The sequence below is a fragment of the Marmota marmota genome, unplaced genomic scaffold (assembly GCF_001458135.2).
Source record: "Marmota marmota marmota unplaced genomic scaffold, marMar, whole genome shotgun sequence".
NCBI classification, from domain to species: domain Eukaryota; kingdom Metazoa; phylum Chordata; class Mammalia; order Rodentia; family Sciuridae; genus Marmota; species Marmota marmota.
This window is the reverse complement of record NW_026000240.1, coordinates 3,790,696-3,809,768: the sequence shown is the minus strand read 5'-3', so window position 1 is coordinate 3,809,768 and position 19,073 is coordinate 3,790,696. Positions and strand designations below refer to the sequence as shown.

The following is a 19,073-nucleotide window of genomic DNA, read 5'->3' as shown; positions in this document are numbered from 1 at the left end:
TCTTGGTTTTTTGGTTAAAGAACATTTAGTATATCCTCAAAAATAAAAAGGATAAAAATATAACTTTAAACAGAATAATGAAAATCTATCACCTGGTCTACAAAATAGTTGCTAGAAAGAAAAAAAAAAGAAGTCCTCCTTGTGCATACATTGGTCTCAGATGGCCTGGTTGAGAGAATTGTGGGTACATCTTACAAATCTCTACCAACCTCAGCTATATAAATAAAAGAGCACCAAGGAACAATGGAGCATTGGTCTCACCTCTACCTCTGATGTCACACCCTGAAGCATGGATGGTACTAACAGGAGTGGTTGTGAGAGGCTGTGTTGTTTCTGATTCTTAGACCAAGTCACAGTGGAATTTGAATCCTTTCCTTATAGTATCTTTCATCAAAGACAAACTCTAGGTCTGCTTTCTTTTCTTCTTTGTGTAACCAAAAGAAGAAACAAGAGCCAAAGGAAATTTATATGCTGCTGCTGCTGCCTCTCTCCAAATACCTATAGTGTTCTGAATACAATGTAGATATTACCAAATCTAATGTGTAGAGCAGGTGAGGTAGTGTCTAAGTGGACTTCTAATAAAGGAAATTTGGGCTCAAGGAGGATCAGCAACTTCCTCAGGGTTCCATGACTAGGAAGCACACGGAGCCAGTCGGCCACTGGGCTCCCTGTCTATTGTCCTGTGCTTGTTTCACTAGCACATTTACAACACATGGTTCTCATCATAGCAATTATTGTTTGTTTTTTTAATCTCTAGTCATTGAAATCGAGCTTGCTCTTCTATGTTGAAAATAGATCTGACCCCAGTAATGAGCAAATCAACCCCCCAGCTTGTTCTAACTGTAATTGGTTCCAGCACCTGGATGCCCTGGTTAATTCTTCCCTGAGACACATATTTGCTATTGATAGCCATAGGCTTAGGATTTTTTTAAAACCTAAAATGGATGTTTTGATATTTCTTAGAAGGAAGATCAATTTCCTGATCTGTTTAGTTTGTTTTAATCCCCAACAGCCTGAAACTTTTCCTCTCTTCTAAATATAGTCCTCATATTTTCAGAAGATCCTTTCAAAATGTACTAAATGGAATGGAAATAAAAACATGGAGATTCTTACATGAGACACATGAAAGATATCTGTGCCAGGGCCATAGAAGTGAGCTGATTTTCTCATCATATCTGACCCTAGAATTCTGGGCTAATGTGACTGTCCTGTTAAAAAGAGCTCCCCAGTAATTAAATAGTATAAAAATCATGGTGAAAAAAAAAATCACTTCTACAGCAAACCCATAGAAGGAAAGAGCACTTGAACATGGCATATTTAAGCAAAAATAAGCTACACAGGTGCCCTTGCAGTTTGAGGAAGCCTGGTGGGCATCATAGGAATGCTGACCAACTGCCTGCAGCAGTACTGGACCTCCAGGTAAGGGTGTCAGGGGAAACACAGACATTCACAAACACTGAGATTCAGGAAAACAACAATACAAGAATCTTTTTAAACATACACATTAGATAAAGAGACAACAATAAAACATTAGAAGCAGAAAAACCAAAGAAAGAGTGACACGGGACCTATGAGACCTGAGAATGCTCAATCTGTGTCAGTTGCGGGGGTCAAATGAGAGCCAGTATGACTTTGCAGCAGAATTCCCCAAGGCTCAGGCCTCGGCAGCACTGAGCATTTCTGGAAGTAGGTATAAAGAGAATGCTAAATTGGAAGGGCTGCCTGAAGTCCCTGTCACTCAGGAGAGAGTGACAACAGATGCCTGTGTTAGCCTGCCATGCCTACCTGCAGGCCTTCTGGGATCCTGTCCAGGCAGGTGTAGGTCCTGGCTACAGCCTCCCCAGCTGCAGACACCTGCACCACCCAGGAAAGACTGGAGTTGTATATTCTAGGAGGGTAAGATAGCAGGCCCAGAAAAGGCAGTGGAATCACACTAAAAATAGAGACACTGTGACAACATGCATGCTGGAGGCTGAGAACCCCATTCATATCTGCAGGGCCTCCAGCAGTAGCTCACCAGGCCTCCCCACTCTGGGCAGAAGAGGGGAAGCTCTTTCAGTGGAGAATCTGCTCAATCACAGATTGAAGACACTGATTGAAGACACTGATCCTGGAGCCTTTTCCAATTTCATAGCAGACAGATCACCCTACAGTAAAGGTCACCAGACTCCACCTACATGCTCAGAGCTTCCAAATGACTTATTGGTCCAGGACTTTTAAAAGGAGCCAACTCCCAATGCCAGCCAAGATGGAGTAAGCCCACTGTAGCCTTTATCTCCCCATGGATGACAGCTGGAGTCACTAGACACATTACAAAAGCCGTTACCCAAGAATTCTGGTAAAAGTAAACAGCAGGGAAATTACAGAGGGAACTTAAAACTTAAAAACAGTGACAGTGGGAGTGAGTCTGTCTTGCTCTCTCCTTTTTTTTTTTCCTGAAGATATTAGAAAATTTATTTATAATATTTTTGTTCTTTAAAAATAAACAATATTTTTTGTTTAAGAGTGATGGAAAGTAGCAGATTTATAATTAAGTATTGACAGCTTCTAGATATATTTATTTATTTTTATTTTTTTTTAACCCAGGGGCACTTAACCACCAAGCCACATGCCCAGCCATTTTTTAGGTGGGTGGGTGGTACCAGGGCTTGAACTCAGGGACACTCGACCACAGAGTCACATCCCCAGCCCTATTTTGTATTTTTCTTAGAGACAGAGTCTCACTGAGTTGCTTAGCTCCTCATTTTTGCTAAGGCTGGCTTTGAAGTCGTGATCCTCCTGCCTCAGCCTCCCCAGCTGTTGGGATTACAGGCGTGCGTTGTGCATCACTGTGTCCGGCTCTCTTCTTTCTCCTTTCTCTCCCTACCTTTGACCATAAGGGCAGGCCAAATCAGAGAAGTGTGCAGCAGGCACAGAGAACAAAAGCACCAAGAAAAGCCCACATTCTGGCCAAAGCAAAGGGAAAAGGGATCCTTTGAGCTGAAGCGGGCAGAGGAATGCCTGGTCTTTTCCCCTTCACCCCAGGGCCGGCTGGCCGTGTGAAACTGTGTGATTATGCAGGAAGCTAAAACTCTGAGGGAGTCCCATCGCTCTGGCCAGATAACCACAAAAACAGGCCCCTGTGAGCCAAAGGATGTAGGGGAAATACCACTGAGGAGAAAGAAGAGAGGAACCCCCTTATTCTGCATATGAAACAGCACAAATCCTGGGCTACAGCCAAGCCATGCCAGTACAGAGCACACCCAAAGAAGTACAGCAAGGTTTTGAGAACTAATAATAAAGACATAAACCACAGCTCATTACCCTGCAGTGATGAATTAGTCACAGGCTGATCTTTGAGTGGTGCCCATGAGAGACAGATCCAAATGGCATAGCAAATACTTTGAAAACTGAACTGACAATAGAACTGCGTCCCACGGAAGGTGAGACAGAACCTGCAGTGTGGACCTACCCAAGTTCATTGCTGATTAAACATTACAAATAAACAAAAAGCATTCTCCAGAGGATTTTATAGGGTCCAGATTCTCACAGGATAATGCCATAAAAGTTCAAGATCTAATCTAAAATTATTCAACAGAACAAAAATCAGGAAAATCTGAAAAATTCTCAAGGGAAAATAATAATGAACAGATGCCAACTCTGAGAGGACCCAGCTGTTGGAATGATCAGAGTTTAAAGCCACTGTTTTACCCATCTTCAATGAGATAAAGGTGAACACTCTTGAAATTGAATAATGCAAAGATAGGAGTCATTGGTAGAGAAGTGGAGATTATTTTTAATGGAAGTTATATAAGTAAAAAAGTGCAATATCTGAAATTTTAAAATTCACTAAATGAGTTCCACAGCAGGAATGAGATAGAGTCAATGAAACTGAAGAAAAATATAAATCATCCAACCTGAAGAACAGAGAGAAAAATATTTTTTTAATATTAAACGCAATTGCAAGGATCTATGGGAAAAATCCCCAAAGATCTAAAGTTCACTTTATCAGAACCCCTGAGGGAGAGGAGAAGGTAATTTGTGCAGGTAAAAGATGTTGAAGAAATAATAGCTGAAAATGTTTCAATGTGGTAAAAGACACAAATTTATAAAGAAGCTCAGTGAACCCTAAACAGGATAAACTCAACGAAAAGCATGGCCAGACACATTATAATCAAACTGCTGAAAATCAATATAAAGAAAAATATTGAAAGCAGAAGAGAAAAAATAACATAATAACATTTAGGGGAACAGTGACTTGAACAGATTCCTCATCAGAATCCATGGATGTTGGATGGTAGCAGAACCATATCTCCTAGTGCTGAAAGAAAAACCAGACAACCAAGAATTTTTAATCTAGCCAAAATATTCTTCAAAAGTGAAGATATAGTAAATGAGTCAACGGTTAAGAAATAGATAAAAGGGGGCTGGGGATGTGGCTCAAGTGGTAGTGCGCTCACCTGGCATGCGTGCGGCCCGGGTTCGATCCTCAGCACCACATACAAACAAAGATGTTGTGTCCGCCGAAAACTAAAAAATAAATATTAACATTCTCTCTCTCTCTCTCTCTCTCTCTCTCTCTTAAAAAAAATAAAAATAAAATAAAAGGGCTAGGGGTGTAGCTCAGTGGTAGAGCACCCCTGGGTTCAATCCCCCTGAAAAAATGATGAATAAATATTTGTATATCTATAATGAGATACCTTGGGGATTGACCCCAAGTCTAAAGATGAGGATCTTTTCTATTTCATGCACACCTTATCCGTATAGCCTGAAGGTAATTTTATGAAGTTATTTTTAGTGTACCTGCATTTTGACTGTGACCCAATACATGAAGCCAGTTGTGGAATTTTCCAATTGATGTGTCAGTTAGCGCTCAAAAGCTTTCAGATGGAACACTTTAGATTTCAGATTTTTTGGATTAGGGATGGTCAACCTGTAAGGTGTTATTGTCTGAGCGCTTCACACACAACTTAACACGTAGATAAAATGACACCTAGTTGATTCATGAATCTTGGAAAACTCTTTCTTCTTCTGTTTTCCAGAGGCCGTTTCTCTATAGTGAAAAAATGCATTCACAAAGCCACCCGCAAAGATGTCGCTGTGAAATTCGTGAGCAAAAAAATGAAGAAGAAGGAGCAGGCTGCCCACGAGGCTGCCCTGCTTCAGCATCTGCAGCACCCCCAATACGTCACTCTCCATGACACCTATGAGTCCCCCACATCCTACATCCTGATTTTGGAACTGTAAGTATAGATGTTGTCTCTCTGGGTGGTCCCCATCTACTTAGGTTATTTACTGCTCACAATGAATGGAAAAGACAGTCATATTTTACACAGTGTTTTATAGTATGTAACATGTGCTCATTCCATTTTATATAAATGCTATTCATATTCTGGAGATTAGAAAATCAAGGATAAGGGCTGGGGATGTGGCTCAAGTGGTAGCGTGCTCACCTAGCACCACATAAATGTAAAGTAAAGATATTGTGTCCACCTAGAAAAAAAAGAAAGAAAGAAAGAAATATTTTTAAAAAAAGGAAATCAAGGATAAGAAAACTAGCTCTTTAAAACTATGAAGTAGAGAAACTGGACTTCAACACATATATGTCTCACTCAGTTTTCTTTTTTTCTGTTTTTTTTTTTAGTATTTATTTATTTTTTTTTAGGTTTTGGCAGACACAACATCTTTGTTTGTATGTGGTGCTGAGGATCGAACCCGGGCCGCATGCATGCCAGGCAAGCGTGCTACCGCTTGAGCCACATCCCCAGCCCTTTTTTTCTGTTTTTAGTTTTATTTTTTTCCAGATCTTTTTATTGGTACTTTATAATCATACATAATAGTGGGATTCATATTCATAGTCATACATGCACACAACATAACAATGTAACCTGGTCAATATCATTCCCCAGTATTTCCCATTTCCTTATCCTTCTCACTCCCCTGTTACTCTAATGATCTCCCTTCAATTCTCTTGAGACCCCCATACCCCACACCTGTCCTCTCTTGCTTCCATATGTGAGAGAAACATAGGACCTTGGACTTCCTGAGTTTGGCTGACTTGTTCTAAATATAATTCTCTCAAGTTCCATCCATTTTCCTGCAAATGACTTAATTTCATTCTTCTTTATGGCTGAATAAAACTCCATTGTGTATAGATACCATATTTTCTTTATCCATTCATCCACTGACAGATGCTTGGGCTGGTTCCATAATTTGGCTATTGTGACTTTTGCTGTTGTAAACATGAGTGTGTGTGTATTGCTATAGTATGATCACTTTAATTCTTTAGGATTAACACCAAGGAGTGGTATAGCTGGATCATATGGTGGTTCCATTCCTAGTTTTTTTGAGGAAACTTCATACTGATTTCCATAGTAGTTGTACTAATTTCCAATCCCACAAAAATTGTAAAAATGTTCCTTTTCCATCCACATCCTCTCCAGCATTATTATTGTTTGCATTCTTGATGGCTGCCATTCTAACTAGAGTGAGATGAACCTTCAGTGTAATTTTGATTTGCATTTTCCTAATTGCTAATGATATTGAACATTTTTTTCATGTTTGTTGACCCTTTGTACTTCTTGTTTTGAGAAGTATCTCTTTAATTCATTTGCCCATTAATTATCATTTGTGGTGCTTAGTTTTTAAAGTTCTTTATGTATTCCGGATATTTATCCTCTTATTCTGTAGATTCTCTCTTCATATTGTTTTTTCCTTTGCTGTGCAGAAGTTTTTAATTTGATGCCATCCCATTTATTAACTCTTTTTTTTACAAAGTAAACTATGATTTTATTGTGAAATTCTCATAGATGGAAAATTAAACTGAATATTTATTCTCTCCATTTCATTTTTACAATAATATTACCACTTATTTTTGTACCATGCATTTCAACTGCCTGTTTAGTGAAAAATTAAAAAAAAAAAACTAGAATTTTTGGCTTGTTTTTAACTTAAATTTTCTCATTAAAGACCCCACAATAAAATGTGTTCCTAATAGCCACATCCCAAGCCCCTTTGTGAAGAATGTTTTGGCTGCTTTACCCTAAAGAAACAATCCTTGACTTCTGTCATCTTAAAATGGTAGTGTCAGCCAAAGACTCATTTCCCACAATATATATTTTTAAAAAAGCCCTAGGACCTTGAAGGAACTATTTAACAAAATTTTCACACATGTAAAATTTCACTGAAAATAATTATATTTCTCTTATTTGTAATTCCCACCCGGCATGTATTTTTTCAGTTAATTTTTAGGGATATAATTTCTAAAATTAGGGGACTCAAGTTTCCTGCTTTCTACTTTAATGTTTAAACTCTCTAACATGAGTTATACAATTGTGAAGGACAAAATAGTTGTCATCTGACTCAGAGGATGGAAGAAACTTCAACACACATTATCTGATCATTTGCCAGTTAGGAAGGGTGTGCCGCTCTTCACTGCTACCACAGATAAATTAAGGAACTCTTGATGAGTAGAGCCATTTCAAATGGTTTTAGAAAAGAATCAGAGATGATGGGCTAGACAACATGCATTCTAAACTTGTTTTCCATACAATTTGAGCTTCTTAAACCACTAAAATTTATTAAATCCATACGCAGCACAGAAGCTGCCCTAGGTCATTTATCAGGTCTGTTATCTAAAAGGCAAATAACTGGATGCTGTACTATAGGTAGGCCTAGATGCCCTGGTTGCACACAGAAATGGCTGTTTTCAGTAGAATGCAAGGCTCTATTTCCCTTTAATCATAAGAATTAAAACAATACTTATCATCATACAGTTTGATATTACTGCCAATAAGTATAATATTTATTAAACATATCTTCACTTATTTTGTTACATAGTGTGCAACAAATTGCAATAATCTGCATCCACAAATTATATGCAGAGTATGAAGAAACTATTCATCAGATAGTGTAATCTTTCCATTTATAACTTTACAAGGAAGAACTAGCAAATCAGAACTTAAATAGAACATCTCACTAAATTTTATGCATAGAAAGTAACAGACACTGGTTGTGCTGTTTGATACGAAGTGGCTGAACTTCATCTTCAGAAGACTAAACCCGACATCTAAACATGCTCATATAAACATCAAAACAAAATATATTTTAACCAACCACGGGAAACAGTCTCATATCAGGAAAGCAACAAAGATTACACACATTATTTTATAAACCAACACACAAAGGTTTAAAACAGTTCTGAAAATGAAGTTAGCTGTCTGAGTCAAGGGAACAACAACAACAACAACAACAACAAAAAAAAGTCCATATTGACCATTTACAATCTGACCTTTGTAGAGATGGTAAGAGTCTGTTGTGTGCAGCTACATACAGTACAATTCAGGCAATTTTGTTTTTTCACTTGGGTTCAGATTGCAAATTCATTGCTTTGAGAAAAGGATGGAGGTCAATTTTAGCAGCAACCTCCACCTGACTGCTTGACTGGGGTGCTCTGAATTTTTACATTGAACTTCTCTCTGCCACCAGCTGTTGCTCCAGGTCCCTGCTTTTAATCTCAGCTGCTATCATCATAAAAGACTGTGATACATTTGTTGTGTTCTTAGCACTGGTTTCTAAAAATGGAATTCCAAAGAAATTAGCAAATTCCTTTGCTTTTGTGTAGTCTACTAGTTTCTTTGTGGTCAGATCACATGGATTCCCTACCAACAAACTTGTTGACATTTTCACTGGCATAACGATCTATTTCCTGCAGCCACTGTTTAACATTATTGAAGGACTCCTGATCTGTCACATCATACACAACCATGATGCCATGGGCTCCTCTGTAATAACTGGAGGTGATTGTTGGGAATCTTTCTTAGCCTGCTGTGTCCCATATTTGAAGCTTGATTGCTTTCCCATCTATAGTTCTTATTTTGAAATCCTCACCAATTGTGCTGATGTAGCTTTCTGTATATGTATCATCTGCAAACCTAAAAAGGAGACAAGACTTTCCAACCCCAGAGTCGCCAATCAGAAGTAACTTGAATTAATAATCATATTTGGGATTCATGCTGGACATGGTCACTGCAGCTGTCACTGCTACCACTGCCACCCTTACATCATCCCTCACTCCACTCCTTTAGAGCACAATCAGCAGCTGCCACTACCCAGCTATTGCTTCCACCCAAAATCCCATTTATTAATTTTTGGTATAATTTCCTGAGATTTAGGACTTCTGTTAAGGAAGTTGCTGCCTGCATCTGTATCTTGGAGTGTCAACCCTATGTTTTCTTCTAGAAGTTGCAAAGTTCTGGTCCAATTCCTAGATCTTTGATCCATTTGGAGTTGAATTTTGTGCAGGGTGAGAAATAGGGACTTTGTCTCATTCTTCTTCATATGGATAATCAGTTTTCTCAGCACCATTTGTTAAAAAGGCTGTCTTTTCTCCATGTGTGTTTTTAGTGCCATTGTCAAGAATCAGATGAATTTTATTTTATTTTTGATTGACACATGATAGTACCTATTTATGGGGTACAATATGATATGCAATGCATGTATACATTGCGTAATGATCAAATCAGGGTAATTAGCATATCTGTCACCTTAAACATTTATCATTTCTTTGTGGTAAGAACACTCAAAATTCTTTCTGGCTCTTATCACCCTACTATGCAAAAAGAAACACCAGAACTTATTTTTCTAACTGAAATTTTGTATACATTTCTCATTCCAATTTTCATTTTCTTCTATTATGGGCTTTGGGGGTGAGCAGGAATTTAAGAAGAGCTTATTGACAGTGGGCCAACTGACAGGAATGAAATTGAAATGAAAGAGAGGAATTTGTACATCATTCAACTGCATTGGCATCCCCAGTCTTCTACCCAAGGAATTCTTTTAGGGTGGAACTTGACTGACAAAAGATTTCATTCATTCCAGGTTTTCTAGAGAATAAAGGAGAAAAGGTATATAGTTCTTGTCTTCAAGAAATTATAAGTCTAATGATTAAGACCAAGAGAGAAATGGATGATTTCAATATAGCATGGTAAATACCAGGAACCATGCATTAGAGAAGGTTGCCATAGAAATAGAAAGGTATGTGGTTGGACTTGAGGTTCAGAATAGATTTGTGGGGAGGCAGTGGCTGAGCTAAATTAACTGAATCTTGGTTGTGCTGTGACTGTGAGTCTCCCCTTTGCTATTAGAATTGCTGATAGAGCAGGACACGGTGGCGCACACCTGTAATCGCAGCAGCGCACACCTGTAATCGCAGCAGATAGGGAGGTTGAGGCAGAAGGATCATGAGTTCAAAGTCAGCCTCAGCAATGGTGAGGAGCTAAGCAACTCAGTGAGATTCTGTTTCTAAATAAAATATAAAATAGGGCTGGGGATGTGGCTCAGTGGTTGAGTACCCCCAAGTTCACTCAACTATCAAGCCCCCGGTATGGAAAAAAAAAATTTTCTGATAGAACTGCATGACCAGATTCTGAGATTCCGAGATTCCCTAGTTCAGGTGGGAGTATGGGCTGTTCATTATTCTACAGCTCTAAGGTTAAACTCGGTGTCTGAAACTTCTGGTTGTGCCATGACTGCTTATTCTTGGAGCAGTTCTACTGTAAATTTCTCCGTAATAGCTCCCAGAAGTTCGGCGGGGTACATTTAACAAGCCCACTGCTGCACTCTATTCTTCCCATTCCTTTTTTTTTTTTTTTTTTTTGCATATTGAGAATTCATGTATTTAATAACACAACAGAGTAATGCTACTAATATATAATCGTTTGAAAATTATATAAATTTCATTTTGTACATACTGATTACTGAACAAATGTTCCTTATCAGTTCTAGCCCAAGTGGTGATATGGAAATTTAGAATCCTTCCCTCCACTGGTTCTTTTCTTCTCAATACATGACTTCCAAGTTTATGAAGTTTGTGTATTCAAGCCAGTGAAAAAGGAAGAAACAAGGGAGACGCTCACCCTTGACCTTTACCTTGAATAAGAGTTGATAAATTTCAAATCAAAAACTAATCCTAGGTTAATATTTAAACATAAGCAGGGGTGTGTACTTACTTTCTAGTCACAACTCTGTACTATGGATATTCTTCCCGTTCTTACCCCACCCCCAATAGGATCAAAGGAAGACAAATGAGCCCTTCATCAGTCCTATGCTCCCGTCAAGAAAATAGAGGGAACCAGAGGAAGGGAATGAACTAGAGGAGAGAACTGGAAACTTGGCCAGAGAATTTCAGTTGTGGTTGAAAGCAATTTGTGACCCTGGATCAAGCTCCTCTGGCTGGGCATTTCCTTGGGATGTGGCCCTAAAAGCCCAGGCACATTAAAAACTTTGGTCACAGGCTGGGATTGTGGCTCAGTGGTAGAGCGCTCGCCTAGCATGGGCCAGACCCGGGTTCGATCCTCAGCACCACATAAAAATAAAGGCATTGTATTGTGTCCATCTACACCAAAAAATAAATATTAAAAAAAAATTTAAAAAAAAAAACTGTGGTCACTTCTTATAATAAAAAGACACAGAGTACCTGAAAATAGAAAATAGATACAAGTGCTACCAATCATGCTTAAATGCCTCATTGTCTCACTTCATCCTTGCACAATCCTCGTAATCAAATAGGCAGTATTACCTTCTGTGGTAACTATTATTCCTACTTTAAAAATGGCATTCTTCCAGGAAGCCAAAACCCAGAGAGTTTAAATGACACCAGGGGTCAGGGGGCAGATCCAGGATCCAGATCCAGGCATGGCATGCTGCACTGTTATGTCTTCAATGACAGTCTTTAAAGTTACACAGTTGCTGAAAGGCAAAGGATTCAAAAAGAGATAAAGAATGCCAAGAACAAGCTTAGCCTGTTTTCTATTTTCCCCAACTAAGAAATTGACAAATAGGGATAGGGATACAGTTCAGTTATAGGGATGTAACTCTCAGTTGGTAGAGTACTTGCCTTGCATGCACAAGGACCTGGGTTCTAATCCCCAGAACCATACACACACACACACACACAAAAAAAAAAAAAAAAACAAGAACTAAGAAATAGACATATAAAAATGGTTTGTAAAACATATATGGCACTAGTGTAGGCACTAGTGTAGGACTCCAGTTAATCAGAATATTGCTGATGTCTTGGTTAAGGCTTTCTTTATTTTGCAATCTAACTTCTAAAAGGGATGTCCAATCTCTTTCCATGTGAACAATCTTAACACTCAATGAAACAGTATTTGTTTTTTCTTTTTTTTTTTTTTTGCAAAAGTATTTTTAATTGATTTTTTAAAAAAATAAATGACAATGGAATGCATTACAATTCTTATTACACATATACAAGCACAATTTTTATGACAGTGGTAGAGCACTTGCCTAGCATGTGTGAAGTACTGAGTTTGATTCTCAGCACCACATATAAATAAATAAATATCCATTCACAACTAAACAATATTTTTAAAAAATATGAAACAGTATTTCTTAAACAACTGTTGCATTGATTGCTTCTCCAAAGCTCATCACGTTTGTAACTACATTTAGTTCTGAACACTACATTTACTCTGGACTCTAATACATGCATGTGTTGCAATATTGATCTTCATTTACAAATAAAAGAGATCTTAGAGACTTTGAGTTTTCTACATGTTATTTTTCTGTTTCTTCACAAATATTTCCTTTATCTTTTGCTCCCCACTTTCAGGATGGATGATGGCCGGCTCTTAGACTATCTTATGAATCATGATGAGCTGATGGAGGAAAAAGTAGCTTTCTATATTCGAGACATCATGGAGGCTCTGCAGTACCTTCACAACTGCCGGGTTGCACATTTGGACATAAAGGTAATAAGAAATAACAACCCTGACAGTGAAACAGCCAAGTGCAACTTACAAGTCATTACCCTTGAGGAATGCAAATTTGAATTCATTTCATTTACTTAGATTAGGATCATTTGGCTATTAAACAGAAATGAAGTTTTCTCACAACTTAGTGCATTATTCATGAATGAATGAGAACACACCAGAGGCTCAATGACATCTGAGGTGAGACAGGGGAAGAAGCTTCGACTTCCCAGGATAGCTTTATAGAAGGAAGCCCACAGTGTACCCTTCTCTTTCATGTTGCCCCCCAAAAATCCTCTGGCTAGGCACGGTGGCATATGCCTGTAATTCCAGCAGCTCAGGAGGCTGAGGCAGGAAGATCACAAGTTCAAAGCCAGCCTCAGCAACTTAGCGAGGCCTTAAGCAACTTAGTGAGACCCTGTCTCAAAAGACTGGGGATTTGGCTCAGTGTTTAAGTGCCCCTGGGTTCAACCCCTGGTTAAATAAATAAATAAATAAGCCCTATTCTCCAAAATAATAATTTCTTCCTTTTTTGAATCAATGCTGAAGCAAAGGGTAGTTAAGAGAATATGATATTTGGGGTTGGGACTGTAGTTTAGCAGCTCAAGAGCCTGAGGCAGGAGGATCCCAAGTTCAAAGCCAGCCTTAGCAACTTAGTGAGGCCCTAAGCAAATTAGCAAGTCCCAGTCTCAAAATAAAAAATAAAAATAAAAAATGGGCTGGGGATGTGGCTTGGTGCTTAAGCACCCCTGGATTCAATTTTCTGTACCCAAAACAAACAAACAAAAAACTCAGAGAACTCAACTTCCTTCTCCTCTCCCTGGATCCCTGCAGCCTGAAAACCTACTCATTGACCTACGGATTCCAGTGCCTCGGGTGAAGCTCATTGACTTGGAAGATGCTGTCCAGATCTCAGGCCACTTCCACATCCACCACCTGCTGGGGAACCCTGAGTTTGCTGCTCCAGAAGTGATCCAAGGCATCCCAGTCTCCCTGGGCACAGACATCTGGAGCATTGGGGTTTTGACATACGTCATGCTGAGTGGGGTCTCCCCCTTCTTAGATGAGAGCAAAGAGGAGACATGTATTAACGTATGCAGGGTAGACTTCAGCTTCCCCCACGAATACTTCTGTGGTGTGAGCAATGCTGCCAGAGATTTTATCAATGTGATCCTACAGGAGGACTTTCGGAGGCGACCCACAGCAGCCACTTGCCTGCAGCATCCCTGGCTGCAGCCCCACAATGGCAGCTACTCCAAGATCCCCCTGGACACCTCTCGCCTGGCATGCTTCATAGAACGCCGCAAGCACCAGAATGATGTGCGTCCTATTCCCAATGTCAAGAGCTACATCGTCAACCGGGTGAACCAAGGGACATAGCCATCTCCCAGCCCCAGAGGTTTCACATAGAAGTGTGGTGTGAACCAAAGCAAGACTGAACATGTCTGTACATAATTCTGTTTGTGATTTCACCCCATGCAGTTCTCTGAATTGAGAGATGTCCTCTTAAATCTCATCAGTGGTTATTCAGGGTTTGAGCAGCAGTAAAAGTCACCCTAAATCCAGGGACTTTCCAGAAGGTCATCCTGAAAAAAAATAAAGATGCAAAGAGTTGCAGAAAGTATTAAAAGAAAGGGCAAGAAGAACAAGAATATTAGCAGCTATAAAATTTTAATTGTACATTCCAAAAATGAGTGGCTAAGTGGGCAAACCTTAAGCTCAGAAGGGTGAGTGTTATAGGTTTCTGACTTTGCTGAAAATTTACACACACAAAAAATCTATTTAACAGATATGTCATATATGTCAACTATTCTGGTTTAAATGACTTAGATATAGTTTCTTAATAGGATACATATACACATACAATATAATAGATCCCATTCAGGTTTCAGAGTTTTATAATATAGAGTTATATATGAAATCAATCATAAGTAACTTTAAGTGCTCCAGTTAAGACAATAATTTATTTACCGAAGCATTACATTGTTTTGACTAAGCACAATTAGATGACAAGTTTTTTAGAGCATTTTATAAATCTTGTATAGAAATCTTTTACCAGAACCTGTGCATAAAGAGAAAGCAATGTTACCCTTTTGCAATCTGTGAATGAGAAGATTTTTTTTCCTCTCAATCATGAGTTATTTGATTAAGATAGGTTCTGTATATGAAATGCTACCCCTGAGTTTACTGGAGGCTCAGAGTTCACCTGGCAAGAAAGCCTGCCAGGAAACAAGCCCAAATCCAGTAAGAGTTGTGGGGTTATTTTTATGTCTACACCTGGCTTGAAATAGGTAAACCAATACCACAGGTTCATACAGAAACCTTTCTACAGTCCAATGAACAAGGTACCAATACTTTCTGATTTCTTCTACAACTGTAGAAAACAGTCTTCAGAAAGTTGGCTTGTTTTATTTCTAACCCCTTTGGAAGCTAAGGGGTGCTTACCAAAAGGAGGCAGCCATACAAGCCTTTTAAAGGCCTGGTCCTAAGTCCTTTATGAAGCCATGAAGCAAAACCTGATACATCACCTGAACAGAGCGTTGAGTTTTAACTGAGATTGCAATACCTATCACCACCTAGCCACCAATATTTCTCTGGACTAAAAGGACTAATTGTATTTTGAGGCCAATGCTGCTTTCTGGTGTATATTCTCCATACAAGATTATTAACTGCCCTTTTCCCTTCTGATGGGAAAACAAACTTGGGCATTTCATGGTTTTTGCTTTTTTTTGGGTGGGGGAGGGGATTGGTTTTTGTGTTTGTACATGATCCACTTCTTGTTTTCTGGAATGTGTTTTGAAAATTGGTTTTATTCAGATAAAATTCTAAAAAAAAAAAAAATGTAATTCAAGTGTTTGTTCAAATCAGGTTAAATGGCATTTCTTCTCTCCTACTAATGGGATTGAGAAAATTAAAATCATGCCACACCGAAGTGTAAGCAAAGTATCCACAGAGGGTCAATACAACTACAAAGCTAATTAGATGAAAAGGAAATGATGGAAACTAAGCCTGAACTTTAATCTATGAAGACACTTATTCCCACAGTGGAAACGTAGAATGAAAAATACTCATCTTTCTTTTCCATTGGTTTCAAAGTCAACTTACTCATCCACTCTCCACCTCATACCATCCAAGATTATAGACTTAAAAATCAGTAGAAAGTACAAGCAATAAGGCTAGATAGCACTTAATATTTTGGGGATTAACCAAATATATGGAAACTGACTCCGACTGTCTTGTTTCCTAGTTTTCAAATGGCCCTGGGTCACCCAGCCTCACCCCTCCCAGTGCTCCAACCCTGCCCAGTCTCCAGTGAAGCTGTTCTGTATGTACACACATGATCCTATATGATACAATATTTTAAAGTTTAAAATATGTTTACTAAAAGCCACTTTAATAAATATCTCTTCATTATGGGATGTAGCATAACAGAGGGAAGCCTGGTCCATAGGGATTATCATGGGATAGACTGCAGGATCTGAGCATTCCAAATATCCATAAAATGTGGCTTGGCCACTTCTTTCCACTGTGAATAACCTGAATAAACAGCTTCCTTCCAAGAGTCATTTAGAGTTGTTAGGAGAAGCTGAGTTTCTGCTGGAGAGGGGAGGGTCTAGGGGGTGCTCACACTGCTACAGGAGGGCAATATTGAAATCCTGTGGCAGAGCTGGGCAGGGTGGGCGGTCAACAGAATGTTAGAGCCAAAGCGTTCATATTCACTTTTACATCTGACATAAGATAATCCAGATGCGGGCTGTATGGAATCCGCCCCCAAGAACACATACTGGGAAAGACAGGAAAGGAGGGACATAGAAATGATAAGTAATGTGACTTTGTTAACTGGAGCCAAGTACAATCATTAGAATATAATGAACTTAACAGAGGCCCTAAGAGAAAGGGAGTATATTTTATATAGTTTGATAACTGAAGAAAACTGATGGAGAGGCTCCCTAACTGCAAAGCTCCTGGTCCCTCCCAACAGAGATAAAATAATGGTCTTGTTTCAAGAATTCTCTATAGCAAAATAAGACAACCTGAAAATAAGACAACCCAGAAGATGAGGCTGGGAAATATAGTTTAGGTTGCTCTGTGGGCAACCATAGCAGGGGAGAAGGATCAGGACCTCTCTCTTGTACCTGTTTTGGCAGAGAGATTTATCACTTGGTAGCAGAGAAGAGGGGAGAAAAAAGAAAATAGTCCACTTCTATAAACATGGTAGTGCTTAGCAGGAGTGAATGTTCAGCTGAAAAATGAGAAAAACAAATGTTGGTTAAAGTCACAGGTGTCTTGCTTGGTTTACATTCCTGCATAGGGTTTACAGCTTTTTGTTTGTTTGTTTTATGTTGTAGGGGGTGGGATGCAGAATGAAGGAAAAGATCAGGGACAACCCATGGTCACTTGTAAGAAGTGTAATAATTTCCTACGTCTTTTACATTTGTTTCAAATTAAATAGATTTTTATCCACTTACAGCTGAATGTGGTAAAATTTTTAAGAAAAAAAAATTGTAATGTTGTCCTTCAGGTCTCTCCCAGCCATAAACAATCTAAGGGGGAGTGAAGGAGGCAGAGGAGAAAGCTGGCTTTGCTGCTTTGTGGTCCACAAAGCTTTTATAAATAGTAGTGCCTTTCAGAGGGGAGGATGGGAGATGAAGAAGTTCATTGCATTTAGATTTACTAATATTGCAGTATTTTTTCTTTATTTTAAAGTATGAAAACATCTGAATATAGGATGGGACCAGGAATTCTTGAGTTTCAACCTCAGCTATTCCAGATTCATCCTTTCTTACAGAAAGTCTTTGTTTTTGTTTTTTTCTGCCCCAAATATACCCATTGGTAAAATGGGAGTTAGAGGGGAATGAGGGAGAACATTAATCTCTTACAAATATTGAGAAATAACTATAGTTGGGACGTCTATAAAATACTTTGATTTTTTTAAAGTGCTACACACTGCCAGTGCTAAGAGTTTTATTGATAGTAACTTTGAACATTCCAGGTTTTCAATATTCATGTCTTTAGATACCATTTACAAACTCGTGAGGTTAAATCTTATAAATTGCTTTTAATTGGAAGTACTAGGTGCTCTTTGTCTAAATGTGATTTGGTCTTACCTTATAGTTTTGATCATTTAAGAGCTTATCGACAGAAAAGGGTTAGGAGAGCTGATGAAGTCTTATGTCCACACAGTTTTATCCAATATTTCTTATGGCAGACATGAAGAATAAGATGCCCTTTAAAGCTACTGTTATCTTCTCTTCTCAAAGTTTATGCTCTGGAAAAATGGACAGAAAAGAACCCAAATAGTCACTTTCCTCACTGGGAGGGCAGAAGTGGAATAGAATATCTCCCTATAACAATTCATTTCTTCAAAGTCTCAAAAGAATACATCAGAAGCAGCAAATTAAATGTGCAGGTATAGAAATGAATTGGACTGTGGGTTCTTGGAGGAAATGCTTTGTATCTATTTTTTAAATGGTCAGGTTTTTTTTCAGGAGTAGCATATTTGTTGTTCCAAAGCCTCCATAATTTAGTTCCTGTGAGTTAGTCATTACTCTTTCTTGTCTATGTAGAAGAGCATGGAAATTCAGTTTTGTGAAAATACAAGGGAGCAAATATGATGTAAATGAAATGGTGGTTATTTCTGTGCATTAACTAAAAATTTGTCCCATGCATTTGATAGAGGAGGAAATATTTTGAACTGAAAGGGTCTCTTAGTAGGGCAAAAGTGCAAACTCACCACATCCTTATTCTGGGTAGCCCATGAATTGTACTGGATGAGTTTTTTGGGAATGTAGACCTTATTCCTTTCTCTTCTGGGTAGCATCCCTTTGGAGTCTGGGTTTGGCAATCACATCGTATGAACTTTCAATGAATTTATTTGTAAAATTGCATCATGATATTTCTTTGCTATTTAAAATGTAGGGCTCTTTGGGAAAGAATGATTAGACCCAGGGTAGGCTGAGGGAAGACAGAACTCACACGTGCTCCATCAAGAAAAAGGAAGCTGCTTGGTTAATATTTATTTTCTAAAAACAATAAGGCTCACAAATGTTTCATTAATTCTAGAGGGGTAAAAAGGGCTGAAATTTGTCAATAGCACTAGATATTTTTCATTTGAAATATTACTTACATGGAAAATCTATACAGATATAGTAGAATATAGAAAATCATAAGGCCATGTTTTTAATGAAAGGCATTTCTTCCTCATTTTCATTATATATAGAAGTTAGAGGAGAGAAATAAAACGCTCTAAGACTATGTTTCATCTTTAAGATATACTTATAGAAAATCTGAAGTTAATTCTCACAGGGTATTATGTTTTCCCAT

General features: G+C 38.5%; 1 protein-coding gene and 1 pseudogene across 14 annotated transcripts in view; one reads left to right on the top strand and one right to left on the bottom strand.

Annotated features, from left to right (window-relative positions):
- Nucleotides 1-17,242, top strand: part of Kalrn (kalirin RhoGEF kinase) — a 577,550-nt gene extending 560,308 nt beyond the window's left edge. For all 14 annotated transcript variants that reach the window (XM_048794027.1, XM_048794031.1, XM_048794029.1 and 11 more), the window contains 3 exons: nucleotides 5,022-5,222; nucleotides 12,611-12,749; nucleotides 13,584-17,242. In XM_048794027.1, the coding sequence (XP_048649984.1) occupies nucleotides 5,022-5,222; nucleotides 12,611-12,749; nucleotides 13,584-14,129 (886 nt within the window). In that variant the 3' untranslated portion in view covers nucleotides 14,130-17,242. The remainder of the gene's footprint in view (nucleotides 1-5,021; nucleotides 5,223-12,610; nucleotides 12,750-13,583) is intronic.
- Nucleotides 8,235-9,001, bottom strand: LOC107143233 (annotated as a pseudogene).
- Nucleotides 17,243-19,073: the final 1,831 nt, after the last annotated feature.